At 36.8% G+C, this 14,306-nt stretch overlaps 1 protein-coding gene across 1 annotated transcript; it reads right to left on the reverse strand.

The window, feature by feature from the left end:
• Positions 1-672: 672 nt before the first annotated feature.
• blmh (bleomycin hydrolase) lies at positions 673-14,306 on the reverse strand. The gene is made up of 12 exons (XM_042771290.1): positions 14,150-14,306; positions 13,398-13,595; positions 12,755-12,864; positions 12,312-12,453; positions 12,036-12,124; positions 11,258-11,350; positions 5,174-5,329; positions 4,935-5,093; positions 4,225-4,292; positions 4,025-4,142; positions 3,373-3,442; positions 673-966 (listed from the first exon to the last, which is right to left on the reverse strand). Exons 1-12 carry the CDS (start codon positions 14,301-14,303, stop codon positions 818-820), a joined length of 1,506 nt encoding a protein of 501 aa, XP_042627224.1. The 5' UTR covers positions 14,304-14,306; the 3' UTR covers positions 673-817.

The following is a 14,306-nucleotide window of genomic DNA, read 5'->3' on the forward strand; positions in this document are numbered from 1 at the left end:
ATAATTGTCAGTTTATGTACTACAAAGCATTAATAAAGGATCTTTCTTAAATGATGGCCATTCAAAAATATCTACACTACTGTTTAAAAGTTTGGGGTAGGTAAGATTAAAAAAAAAAGTTAGTTTTTGAAAGAAGTGTTATATGCTCACCAGGGCTGCAATTATTTGATCAAAATTACAGTAAAAACATTAATATTGTGAAATATTATTACAATGCAACATCACTTTTTTCTATTTTAATACATTTTAAAATATTATTTATTCCCGTGATGGCTAAGCTGAATTTTCAGTATCATTACTCAGTCTTCAGTGTCACATGATCCTTCAGAAATCATTCTCATATGCTGACTTGGCGCTCAAGAAACATTTCCTGTTATCAGTGTTGAAAACAGTTGTGCTGCTTTCTGTAGAAACTATGATACATTTCTTCCAGAATTTTTTGATGAGTAGAAAGTTCTATTTAAAAATAAAAAATGTACTTTCTTGCAATGCAAGTTTAACTTGATTGATTTAATGCATCCTTGCGGAATAAAAAAATAACCTGACCCCAAACTTTTGAATGCCAGTGTATACATCTCAAAGATGCCAGAATTCAAATCATGTAACGCTGATTAAGTCAGAAATGCTACTAAGCAAATGATGCACTGAAATGATTCGACACTCAGACTCCAGTTATAATAAAAAAGAGGCAAAAAAAAACCTTTATTTTTTTTTATATCTAGAGTAGGCTTTTTGTGAGAGATGATACTAGGATAAAAACCAGTTGGAGGCAGAGTCAAGGAGACCGGGCCGAGACCAGTTCCTTCAGCTCCCATGGTTATGCCAGGGCTCCCATGGGGTCCCAGGCCGGGAGGATGATGGGGTCCTGCTGCATGACGTCCAGCACTTCAGGAGGGAGGAAATTCTTATCCACCACCACCTCATACACATACTCAGAAAACCACTCGTCTGTCATGATCAGATATCCTGCAGAAAGAGGCAGACATGAGGCACAGACAACAGACAGAGATAAACGGGTAAAATGAAAGATGAGCAAAAGAAAGATAGCGGGACAGAGGAGTGGAACACCATTTAATTTGCTGCAGCAGAAGCTCTTATGAGAAACTTCAGCTCAGCTCACTAGGTTCGAACAGAGCACATTCCGCTAATTAAATGTGCAATATATGACGCTAGATACCGTCCAGGCCTGAGAGATGTCCGATCTAGCGCCCGCCTCGTGAGACGGGATTTTTCGTCACACGCTGAAATCCGATTAGGCTTGTGAGTAAAACTTTAACAGCAAACGGTGTTTAACGCTGCCAAATATGATGTCAAATGAAATCCTGATCCCATTAGCACTGCACTTTCTCCATTGTTCGCATGGAGGGAACAAGCCACACCTTGTCTAGATCACTTGTCTAGCGTCTCAAAACTGAAAAAGTTTGATTTTAAAACAAGCAAACACATATGAGAAAAATATTTTTCATTCAGGGTGTGTCAGGATCCAATCGTGTCCAACAGTGGCTCCTGATAAAGCCTGTTCCTCTCTTAATCACTTAAAGAAAGTACAAAAACTTAACATCAGGAATGTTTTGCCCTGTTAAAAGCAGGAAGTAGATGATGATAAGGTTTGTTTCACACAGAGTTCACTCCTGGGCCATGACCGGTTGACAAAGACGAATCAAATCTGGCCACCGAACAGAAGAAAAATGCCAAGTGAAACAGAGCAGAACATCCTGAGAACAAATGGAGCAGTAGAGCTTGGATTTCCAGGTTGCATTTCTGTGCATCAGTTTGTACAAATGGGGCATCATTCTTGGATGAGAACAGACTTTTAATGAGACTGAGAGAAGCCTCAGAGACAAACAGTTCTGAATCTGAAAAACAAACAGATTTTTGCTACAAAACATCACGTTTATTTGGGCAGCTGGCAGTCTTTGTGTTTGTAAAAAAAAAAAATTGTCCATTCCTGGGGGGCACAAAGCATCTGAGAGAATATTTATTCCTCTATTCATCAGCCATAAAATTTACCAGCTTCAGGGCCTCCAGTGAGCCACTGACCGCATTATAAATATTCTGTCAAAAGCAGTTACACAATTACCCCTCTCCAACCTCTTGTTTGTGGCACAATATGCAGAAAGAGGCAGAAATAATCAATCTTACAAGCCTGAAGCCTGTATTCCTCCAGAACATTTATCCGGCCCTGCTGAGTATCACATTACCGTCTAATCTTCAGGGGAAACAACTGTTATGAACAATTTGAGAGCCCTTAACCTCTTCGACCTCAACAACACATTTTTCTAATTCCTCTCCTTGTGTAGCTGTCAAACAATGTTGCTGGAAAACCACAAAAAGTCCTGATTTATGTGCAGCTGTGATTAGATGTGATCCATCATTTATTAATTATTACAGCACTGTGCGCTGTAAGGCTGATATTTTTACAACATTGGCAGATGTTTCTACTAAAATCAGTGTGTTAAAGGTGAAGCATCTAACTACTGCACTACTAGTATAATGTTGAAGTTGGCACTGCAGGAGTGTTCTGGTCATTGCTAAGGTGTTTTTAGTGGTTGCTAGTGCTTTTCTAGGGCAGTTTCAAATATTACAATTATATTCTATTTTGTCAAAATAAAAAAAAACTCAGTATTTTTAAATGCTACAAGTGAATTTCAGCATCACAACATTATAATGCACCATGTATAAAATATCATTTTCATTTTGAGATTTGCTGTTAATTATGCAAAATTTACTGACGTTAGTATACGTGCAACAGAAATAGAAACACCACAGAACCACAGCATTTACACATTTTGAGGAAACTGACCTATGAATCCCTTTCGCATTAAACCAACAAAAGAAAGTATTTTAACATGGAAAAAATGACACACTTAAGGCAATCTTTGAACTTTTTAAATGCACAGATGACGCAAACGGCAAGGAATCATTTTCTATGAAAAACGAACAGGCCAAAATATAATCTCTATAATCTTCTGAGGAATTCATGTCTTTGGAAGCAGAAAGAAAACGCCACTTTCTTTCGCCTGGCAACCAAAGCTGATTAAACAGACCCTCAATGTAACGTCTGTTTTAAATAAGACAGTGGGTATGGACATGAGGTCCAGCTGTGAGCGGGTCTACAGATGTGCCCGGCCTGAATAACACACACAGCACGCTCTAAACCTCTAAATCCAGAGAGGCCCAACAGAGAGCCTATGCTAAATCAAATATCCGACTCCTGGCGTTCTCAGACAAGAGATAAATTAAGTCATTGAAGAGTGAACTAAGGAGCCCAAAGAGGTAATCCTGCTGCAAATTTAATTATTCAATGTCAAAAGTCAAATACCTGTAAATTATGAAGCATATATAAGCAGCAGACAGATGGGAACCCCTCACCTTTATTCCCACGGTCGTCTCCCCACGAGTTCTCCACACGCCACTTCTCATACCATCCCTCCTTTCCATTCTGTGGACAAGAGACAGAGGTGATGAAACACAGAGTGAAAGTCTGTCTCATACATGTGCCAATCATAATGTAGAGGATAGAGACGTGGACTCATAACCAAAAGGTTTTAAGTTCACAAAGTTTGATATGTGAACTATTACCACTGTACACCACAGCTCAAATGTTTGGGGTTGGTAAGATTTTATGTTTTTGAAAGGAGCCTCCTTTGCTTGCCAAGCTGCATTTATTTGATCAAAAATTACAGTAAAAATAGTAAAATATTACAATTTAAAATGTGATTTATTCCAGTGATGGCAAAGCTGAATTTCCAGCATGCATTACTCCAGTAGAATGAACTCTGGACATGCATATGGTGACTTGTGAGGGAAAGTAGACAGTAATCTCAAAAACTGCTTGTAATTAAACAGGCCGGATGTCTGCAAAGGGAGGAAAAAACCCAGGTCACACTGACTGTAAGAGCAGTTAATGAGCATTCAGGGTCATGACCTGTGCGATATAGTGCTCTTTAAATAACTAGCTCAACTTGTACTATCCAACCAAGCATATCTGACAATGTTTTTGAGCGTGCTGTTCTCTCAATACCTTGTCAGTAACAGCAGTCAGAATCATGGCATGGGTCATCATGGAATCTCCATAGATCAACCTTTCTGCCTTAGACAAGTTTTTCACTGAGATGCCGAACACCAGGTCATGGTTAAACCTACAAAAATACAGAGAATACTTAGTGTCAAAACACACTGAGAAAGCTCTTACCTTTTAACTGGCAGAATAGCAGTACTCACACATTCATGTCATTGATGCCCAGTTTGCTGTGGAAGTGTTTGCCAACGTCACAGCCGAACCACACCGCCTGATGCCAGAAAGACACTAATTAATCCACTTTCTGTGGGTCAGTTATTACAACCACCATTTTTGTGCAACCATTTTACACAACATGTACAACAAGACTTTAAAATTCCAGACAGAATGAAATGTACTGAAAAATTAATGTTTGCATGCCAAATCAATACACGTAGGCATGTAAACCTCAGAAAGTGACACAAATATGTGAAATCATTTAGTGGTGTAAACTTGGTGTAAACATGTTAATTAAGTCTCATACTGATAAAATATCTGGAAATCAAGTTTCTTATGCTTAAAGTTGCATTTGATCAAAAATATAGTAGAAAAGTAATATTTTGAAATATTATTACTAGTTTAAAATAACTCTTTTCTGTTTTAACATATTTACAATTCTACATTTTCTGCAGTCACATGATACTTCAGAATTTTTTATAATTCTTTAATCACTAGCGTTGATTTGAAATAGAAATATTTTGTAATATTATAAATGTCTTTTCTGTCACATTTGATCAATTTAAAGCATACTAGTATTCAGAAAAGTATTCCCAAAATAAAATACCTCAGTATCCCTAAACTTTTGCAAAGATGATCACGTGACCCTAAACCAGCCTTATTATAATGGCCACCCTTTGAACCCATTTGATTTTACCTCTCCACTTTTGATGGAATCTGCAGCAGCTTTCTTGAGCAGCTCGATGGACTGGTTGTTGTAAAGTGTTCTGCGGCCACCCACCATGTTTCCCAGAAACTCCACACTGTACAGCTTTCCATAGGGGTTTTGGGGCCGAGGGTCGTTAACAAGGCAGATCTGCATAGAAATTAGACAACCCGTGAGTGAGGACTGAAGGCAAATAATGCTGAAGCTGACATAGCCTATGCTGTTCCTACCTTGTCCTGGAGATTATAGAGGGGCTTGACGTGCTTTGTGTAAAACTCCAGAGGAGTTAAAGGGCCCATGCGGTGGAAGTTCTTGTCCTTATCCCGGTATTCCCAACAGATGGTGTCTGGAGGACTGCCCAGACAAACACTAGCCACTCGAAACACCTGAAGACATTAAATGAAATAAAAAAGACACATGAAATCATATTGACACCAAACTTTTGAACAGTAATGTACATAGCGGAAACTCTAAAGTTTTATGCCTCCTAATAAGCATTCAGAATTAAAAAATGGTTGATTGAAGGCTGGCGTTATGTATGAACTCTGAAGATGGACGACGTATGAATGTGATATCTTAAATGAGACCTGGGAAAACAAAACGATCCACATTAGAGAAAGCTCAGGCTTTGACAAGATGTAGCTGAGATGAGCACTAAGAACACAAACACTGTGTGTGAGGCGTCCAATGTTTGACTCTGGTACACTTTATTCTGAACTCAAACTGTTTTTAGTTCTCAGAACTTAGCCTTTGTTACTCCAAACCCAAGCATTTCCTGCCTTCTCCTGACCGCGGCCTGAGCTTTATATATTGGAACACAGATTTCTTGTAGCCAAGATTAACTTGATCTTGATAATATGTACTTCTTGGTCAATCTTAAATCACAGGCAGGAAGGCAAGAAACTGGACAGATAAGATGTGCCTGTATTCTTTCTTTTGGCATATAAAAGTAGGTGGACCAGCAAAGACATGCACCACACAAAATGAATGTTAGAGAGAATTCTGACTTAATTTACACACAATATAAGATATCACATTTCTCTACACCACACAAAAAACAACAAAAGAAAATAAAAACACATATTTATGGCTCCTCAAGCTTATTTATTTATTTTTTATTTTTTAAAGGAATAGTTCACTGACTAATAAAAACATATTTACTCCCCCTCATGTTGTTACACAAAAGGAGAGATATTGCAGAATGTTAAACCTTTATTCTAACAAAGGTGGATGGTGATTTATACAGTCAAGCTCCAAAAAGGAGCTTAAAAGTGCAGCCTTTTATTTAAAACATCATAAAAGTGCAGTGAAAATACTAAATTCAAAACAACCAAGACATTCAAGCTCATGAGATTTTAATAGGAAAATGTGGGAATAATGACTTAAATGTCTGAGATGGTATAGAGAAACATTTTAATTTATATTTAATTATCACTTAATTTTCCCTAAAATTAACAGCAACAATTGGCAAAAAAAACAACATAAAAAAAAGAAAAAACTAATTTAGGTCTGTTCTTCACACAAAGAAACACACACGCACACACAAAAAAGTCACACAAAGTTATCATACAGCTTCCGAAGACTCATAATGGCTATTTTTAATGGTGCCTTTTCATCCTGTTGGGAGTTTCACAGTATAAATCATCCACTTTCATTTGCAAAATATCATTTGTGTTCCACAGATGAAAATAAGGGGAAATAAATTACAGATTTAATGTACTCTTTAGATGAGAGATTTCAGAAGAGCAATTTTCTCCAAGTAACCAACCTTCTCTCTCACCCTATTCCAGCCCTATCCCATAAAGAAAACCATTTAGTATTAAAGTTTGTTTTCTCTATCCAGTCTTCCCAGAGGGAGAGTAAATACCAGTGGCGCCCGGCCCTCTTTCCTCCCTTTTGACCCGGCGCTGGACCCACATGCTCCAACCGCACAAACAGCCTCTGCGTCGCACGCTCTCACATCCTCACTCCTCATTGGCAGGTTAGATAAACTTGCAGCACCGTCCAAACAACATGGGTGCCCGTTTTCCCTTTTTTGGGGGGCCTGTTGAAAAGTGCCACTCACGCAAAACAATAGCCGAAGCTCACTGACGTCAGTACGGAGTCAGCGAGTCAATATTGAATCACCTGTCTGAGGCTGGGTGGCCACAGGGCAGCAGGACGAGCCGAGAGGCACAACCAGGGATGAGCAGCTGGCTCACAGGCCAGGAACATCAGCATGCCACAGCACAATGCAAATCTTTTGCTTAAGAAAAACACAATGTCTTGTCCAAAAGCACTAAATCTCATCTCCTCTGGCCATTCCGTCATGCCTTGACTTTGGATATTGCAGGATCTGTGAGTCACAGCAACTTAACAAGAGCAAGGTGTATGGATGCAATGAAAATCGAAATTGTATGTATGGAATAAGCAATGGGCATTTGATCTGAAAGGTGCATGAAAGCCTAATATATCCTATAACCTAATATATAAGTATATTGCCAAGAGCATTTGTGACACATTACAGGAAAAAATTTTGAGCTGTGGCCTTGTGGTAATCTGCATGCTAAAACAAACTGAGCCAGCATTATGAGATCAAACACGGCTTATGACAAATCTGTGTCTCCCACAGAACTAAAAACAATTTACAAAAATAAAACAAAACAAAAGCAATACACTAAAATATACAAAATAAAAAACTTAAATGAAAACCCCCACAGAACTAAATAAAATTACAAACAATAAAAAAATGACAAAACGAACAAACAACAAAAAAACCTAAACCACAATAAAAAAGCAAAACAAAATAAAAAACAAACAAAGCAGATACACTAAAGACTAAATAATAAAAAAAAACAATCAAAACAAAATTAAATAAAACCTCACAAAACTAAAACATAAAACACATAACAAATGAAAACCCTCACATAACTAAATAAAAACTAATTACAAAGACAAAATAAATGCAATAAACTAAAACAAAAATGAAAACACCCTCCACCCAAAAAAAAAATAAAAAGAAAGAAAAATTACACAAACTTTAAAAAAATAAATAAAAAAAAAATAATAATATTATTAAAAACAATATTAAAACTAACAAAACAAAACAAAAAAAAGTTTATGGAGTCGAACTGGCATGGGAAAGGTTCAGGTCACTCATGGTCAGACTTATCCGATGCCAAATGCATCACTTCTCGTTCTAGTGGGTTGAGATACTTGCTTATCTGGGATCACAAGCACCTGTTCCAGTGTGTGGGCACAAGGTGCTCCAGGTATGAATATGGCAAATAGGGGTTTGTTGAAAGGAAAGCAACACTCTGGCTGGCTGGCTCACGTCAAAGTAATCCATGTGCAAGCAATCAGCCATACAAATGGCTGGACGTATGAAGATGCAACATGGCATGATTTCAGCTGCCTGTGGGAAGGTACAAGATCTTCATCGTAAACATCACTTTTCTATACGGCTGCCAGACTCCGGTACTGAGACCACAGCGCTGATGTTATCATTTTTATTTGCATCTGCTTCTCAAGCACAGCTTTGCAAGGAAGTAAACAGAATGAAGTTCAGCAAAGGGTGGCATGTCAATAATTGGTCTTTTTGTTTTCGTTACATGGCAAAAATGACACAACGCAGGCCAAAATATAATTTAGAGCATGACTGGATTACCCATTAAAAGGCTGTGAAGAGATGACAAATACATTTGATTGATTAACTTGAATTTTTTGTGTAAACAAGAAAAACATTTGGCCCATTAAGGCAAACAAAGTTCAACAAGGGAATTTAAGTATGTCTTTGCAGAGAATTATCCACAACCACAACACAGTGACGAAACAGACCTCAACCAAAAAAACTACAAAACTGCACATTCCTTTATCATACATACACACTGTCTTCTAGCATGTGCAAACAAACACTAAGATATGACAGATGAACAGAATGTTTATATAACACAATCATGATGAGTTGAATCTGTGATTAAAGCAGTTATATCAAAATATTTCCTTTGAGCTTTTGATGTTTGATGTATTATAAAAACAAAGTTTTTTTGATCTCTGAAAAGAACTTTATTCAGCAAGGATGCATTCAATTCATCAAATGTGACAGAAAAGACATTTATAATCTTACAAAAAAAAATATTTTAAATAATAAATGAACTTATATTAATCAAAACATCCTTAAAAAAAAAGATGCATCTCGGTATTCACAAAAATATTTAGCAGCACAACTGTTTTCAGCATTGATAATAATAAGAAACGTTTATCAGTAACCAAATTAGCATATTAAAAATAATTTCTGAAGGACCATGCGACACTGAAGACTGAAGTAATGACTGCTGAAAATTCAGCTTTGCAATCACAGGAATACATTCAGTTTTATATTAAAATAGATTTTTTTATTTTTTTATTTAAATAATATTTCATAATATTACTGTTTTTATTGTATTTCTGATCAAATAAATGCAGCCTTGATGAGCAAAAGACTTAAATATGTTAATTAGGTGTATATATATATATATATATATATATATATAGGAAAAGATACAAACTGATTTTGACCCTCATACAAGTTCTGACTTGTTTTGTCTACACTGGACTAGTATCCAGTCTCAATTACGCAAATAATATGACTTTCTGCATTTGATCTCATCCACCATAACTCACAATCATTTTGATATAAATAAAAGCGACATCTCACCATGTCCCTATTAAACAAACAAACCCACTTCCCAACAACTCCTCAGCTAGTGAAGTGCTACAGAAAACAAACCACCACCAGGTGGACAAAAAAACATCATGTCAAAAACAGGAAAAAGCCCAAGCGGGTGAAGGGAGAATGTGTATCACAACCAGATAAACAGGGAAGCAAATCATACTTGGGCATACGTTTATCCTGGGAGAGAAACACAGAGCACAAGCTTAGAGATATTAACTTAGACGTGTACGCTGTGTGTCGTCCCTCCACAGATGGTGGAGGTATAGTAATAAAGCCAGTGAGATTGCCTTTACCACTCAACGACAGGCAGTGGGCGATAACAATCATGTTTGTGGAACATTCTGTCATCGAGGCCTGCAGGCGCTCGCTCTTTCTCTCGGTCTAGCTCACTCTTTCTCTTTCTTCCGCTATATAAAAGATACGTGAAAATACACATACGCAGGTATTCACAAAACCAGGACACACTTTGTACGTGTTCATTTTGGTTCATAGTTAGTTGACAATAGTATTTCTCAGTTTAAATGGAGTTTAATAATTGATGTCTATGTTTTGTCTGATCAGTCACTTATGATATTTACAATATGTCAGTACTTGCGTCATTACATCACTTACAGTATGACATACAAAAGGGTCCTGAGAGTATTTAATATTTAATGGGTTATTGTTTATTCTTTACATTACAATATATAATAACAGTATAATAACATTTGTTCCTTAATTTTAAATATTTCAAATTCCCTAAATAGATTTTTGGACCCCACTGAATGTGTATTTTAAGAAGCAAGGTTTCTTTTTAACCTTTACTTTGTATTTTTCACTATATACACATTGAATAATGAAACATTTTACACTATGCTGATCTTTATATATAAAAAAAATGACGTTCACCTTTTTATGGACTGAATTATGAAACTGATCATGCTGCCTTTCTGTTTGTTTATTATGCAAATGTATCTAAAAAAAGCTTTTATGTTTCTGAAAGCTGATATGAGCAGAGCTGGCAACTGCTGATAAGGAACAAACAGTTGCAAATCCCATTATTATAAAAAGCGAGCAGAGTTCTCATCCTCAATTTTACAGTTCTCTATGCTTATGTAAAATAGGCAAGAGTTCGCAGCCAAGCCTGTGAAGATAACCTTGCAATATTGTCTGGCAACCTCTAGTGGTGGTTTGATAAGCAGTCAAACAGCGCCTTCAACAGGCCTGTGAGAATAGCACCATTCTTGTACCATTCTGAGGTGCGTTTCCCAAAAGCAACAAGGGTAGCAAGTTCTGTTCAGTGGAACTTTGGACCATAGTTAGCTAATGATGCTGAAACGCACCCCTTTATAAAAACTTGTGATTATAATTTTTTACTTATCCTCATGTCATTCCAAACTCATATGGTGTTATCTTTTATGTAGAATAATAAAAAAGAATCCCATTTCTAATACGAAATAATTATTTATTAATATGTTGCCAATATCTTTAATCATGTAACTGACATGCACATGCGTATACAGGTTTGTAACTAGGTGATGGTGAGTAAAATATTATTTTTATTATTTTGTCTTTTTTTCATGCTGAACTATCCCATTGTCATAAAACAGAGGGCAGTTTAGCTCCAAAAAAACAAACTCACCTCCTCAATCATGGTGTCTACAGTGTCAGACAGCTCAGTTTTAGTGGCTTCACTGGCCACCATGTTCCTCAGCCTTAGACAATATTCCCTCAACTGCAACACAAAAAACAAATGCAAATTACAAGTCACAATGCTAAAAAAAAAAAAAAAAAAAAGATAATGCTAAATAATGTTCCTAATTATATAATACCTTAGATATAACACATCTTATAAATCACTGTATCTAGCTTTCTCAAAATATTTTAGTAACCCCAGAGTAAACAGTGCTTTAAAAGACAATGTAAGCATAACATTATGAGTATACTAATTTTAGAAGCTTATTCCATGACTCTGACATTAGCCATAAAAAATAAATAAATACATAAATAAATAAAAGTCTTATGATAACTAAAACCAAACTAAAATGAAAAATTGTTTTGGGTAATTGAAATTAAGGAGAAAAAAACTAAACCAGGACTATAACACAATAACTGAATTTAAATATAACTGAAATAAGATGATATAATCTGGCACATTATCTCATATTTGTTTTAGCTATTCATTAAATGTCATGTGGGGCGAAACTGCCATCTTCATCATTTATCTAAAAGACAAGGGAAGTGACCTTAGTGACCTTATCCTCTGCTCATCCGATGACTCAAAGAGCGTTTCTGTGATGGAGCCACCAGCTCATACGCAGCCACTAAATCCTCGTTCGGTAAATGTCAACATGAAAGCTTGAAGGGATACATGGGGCTGCAGACTGATTGTTGCTTTTTGAGCGTAACTCCGAACTGACCTTGTGATTGAGGATATCATTCATTCTACGGGACGCCTCAGAGCTGTGAGACTCGGGGAAGCACTTCTTAGGAACAACACCGTATTTTTCTGAAAAACACATAGGAGTTTAAATGCAACTTGAATGTAAAGAAGTACAAAGTTGGGTTTAATTTTAATTCATATATTTACTTTTTTATTCTGAAGTGTAAAAATGCAAATTCACTTTTTAATTGAAAAATAAATACTTCCCCTGAACAAATGTGAGTTTGAGTCAATGCAACAGAGCTAAACTGACCTATAAGGTTAACCAGCATATCCCACTGTCCGCCGTCATTTGTAGGATTTGATAGCAGGAACTGAACCAATCTGCCATCTACTGACTCCTTCCGCTGGGCCGTCTCCACACAGGCATGTAGAAAGTAATAGCATCTCTCCACCTGAGCCAAAAACAGAAATACAGATGATCAGGGGGTGTGTACCAACAAGATAAAGGGGCAAAGAGTGGACACAGTGAGCCACAAACATCCAGGGAACACAATACATCTCACACAAAAAGAGGATTTACTGCACTTTTACCCAGTAACACAATAAGAGCAAATGATAGACAGCAAAAACAAAACAGCGGAATTACAACCGCAGAGCTTGGTACAAATAAATACAGTTGATTCTCAGATTAAACAGTCAAAAGTCTGTCGTTTTTGCAAAAGCAAACCAGGAGGAGTGGTATTGCTGACTTACCTTGTCCCAGAAAAAAAGATAAGACTGACTGAATTCAAATTCTTCAATGTTAAACTTCTTCATGAATGGAAGACGCATGACATTGAGGCATGAAAAGATCCAACATCTCCCTGACGGAAAAAAAACATGCACAGACAGTGAGGTCAGTACTTTAAACTGTACTTTTTTTTTGACAAAGGTTCCTGTTTTAAGGCATTTTGATCCTTTTCACAGACTTTCTATGATGCATTTATGAAATAATTAATGTTAATGCAATAATTAATCTAGCAAAGTTTAATATATAAATATATATATATATATATATATATATATATATATATATATATATATATATATATATATATATATATATATATATATATATATATATTTGCAAAAAAAGATACACTACCATTCGAAAGTTTACGTTAAAATGTTTTTGAAACGTTCACCAAGTCAAAGGTTGCGTTTATTTGATCAAAAATACTGTAAAAAACAGTAATATTGTGAAATAGTTACTATTATTTAATTGCAAGCTTTTTCTAGACAATAAATATGACTGACACTTTCATCTCATCTGGGCCTACATTATTTTAAAAATATCTGTCCGATGCACTATTTATGTGCAAACCTTTACATATCAGTTTCCTCACAGTGTAGGTACCTGAGTTTTTCTGGTTGGTGACCGGTTTGCCCTCCGTGGGAATGCTGTGCTGGAAGACGTGTACTGTGTCTTGGACCGTCTGCCGGTGCAGACACACCTCTAACGGATCAATGCAAGTCGAGACATTCTGGGCGAGCAGATATCGTGTCTCTGAGCGGAATCGCTTGACAAAAGCTGACGCCTTCTCCAGACTCAGGCCTGAGCAACAAACACAGAACAAGAGCTCTCAATTTACAGACCAGGATGGACAGTGGAGAGTGTGAAACTGTACATTTAAACTTTTTCACTGATACATTGCATAATCATGTATATTGAATAACACTGACAAGTACGACTTTCTTTTTGTCCATGGGACACACAAAAGTTGAAGACAGAATGACACTGTCAGATTCTGCCTGAAATGATTGACAGTCAGCTCTCTGACTTCACTTGGACTCCATTCATTGTTTCTGGACTTTACCAGTGTTCAGCTTATCTTTCACGCAACATACCTCTCCATTTCAAATAATTACACGTAAACACTCATTTTATCCCATTCAAAGCGTCACTTGAGTCATTGAACTAGAGCATAAGTGATCAAGAGTTATTAAAAGTCGACCTCACACCTTTGCTCGGTCCCTTTCAGCTGTAGTAGTAAACAGCTCGCGCTAGTTAGCCACACAATGCTACTCCATTTACATCAACATTCGTGAAGCTCTGAGCGCTCAGCCCGCACCTACGAGCTGCGAGACACTATATTCACACATACGCACCACTGTCCATGTTTGCAGGTGAGCAGAGGAGGTGTTGGAGTCTGATTTGTAAGTCTTTGTTTATTTCATTCGCCGACAGCCAGTCAGCCCGTGCGGAATTCCGGAAACAGGAAATACAGTGAAATCGCGTGTCTTTCTGTCGAGGTTGCCACATCTG

Source organism: Cyprinus carpio, chromosome A15 (assembly GCF_018340385.1).
Source record: "Cyprinus carpio isolate SPL01 chromosome A15, ASM1834038v1, whole genome shotgun sequence".
Lineage (NCBI taxonomy): Eukaryota > Metazoa > Chordata > Actinopteri > Cypriniformes > Cyprinidae > Cyprinus > Cyprinus carpio.

What these genes read in the sequence shown, in the direction of transcription:
- blmh (XM_042771290.1), bottom strand. Translation starts at nt 14,303, where the DNA reads ATGTGGCAACCTCGACAGAAAGACACGCGATTTCACTGTATTTCCTGT. An exon ending in CACCAACCAGAAAAACTCAG is followed by an intron (nt 12,865 to 13,397) that starts GTACCTACACTG and finishes TTTTTCCGTCAG; the next exon opens with GGAGATGTTGGATCTTTTCA. An exon ending in TCTATAATCTCCAGGACAAG is followed by an intron (nt 5,094 to 5,173) that starts GTAGGAACAGCA and finishes ATTTCTATGCAG; the next exon opens with ATCTGCCTTGTTAACGACCC.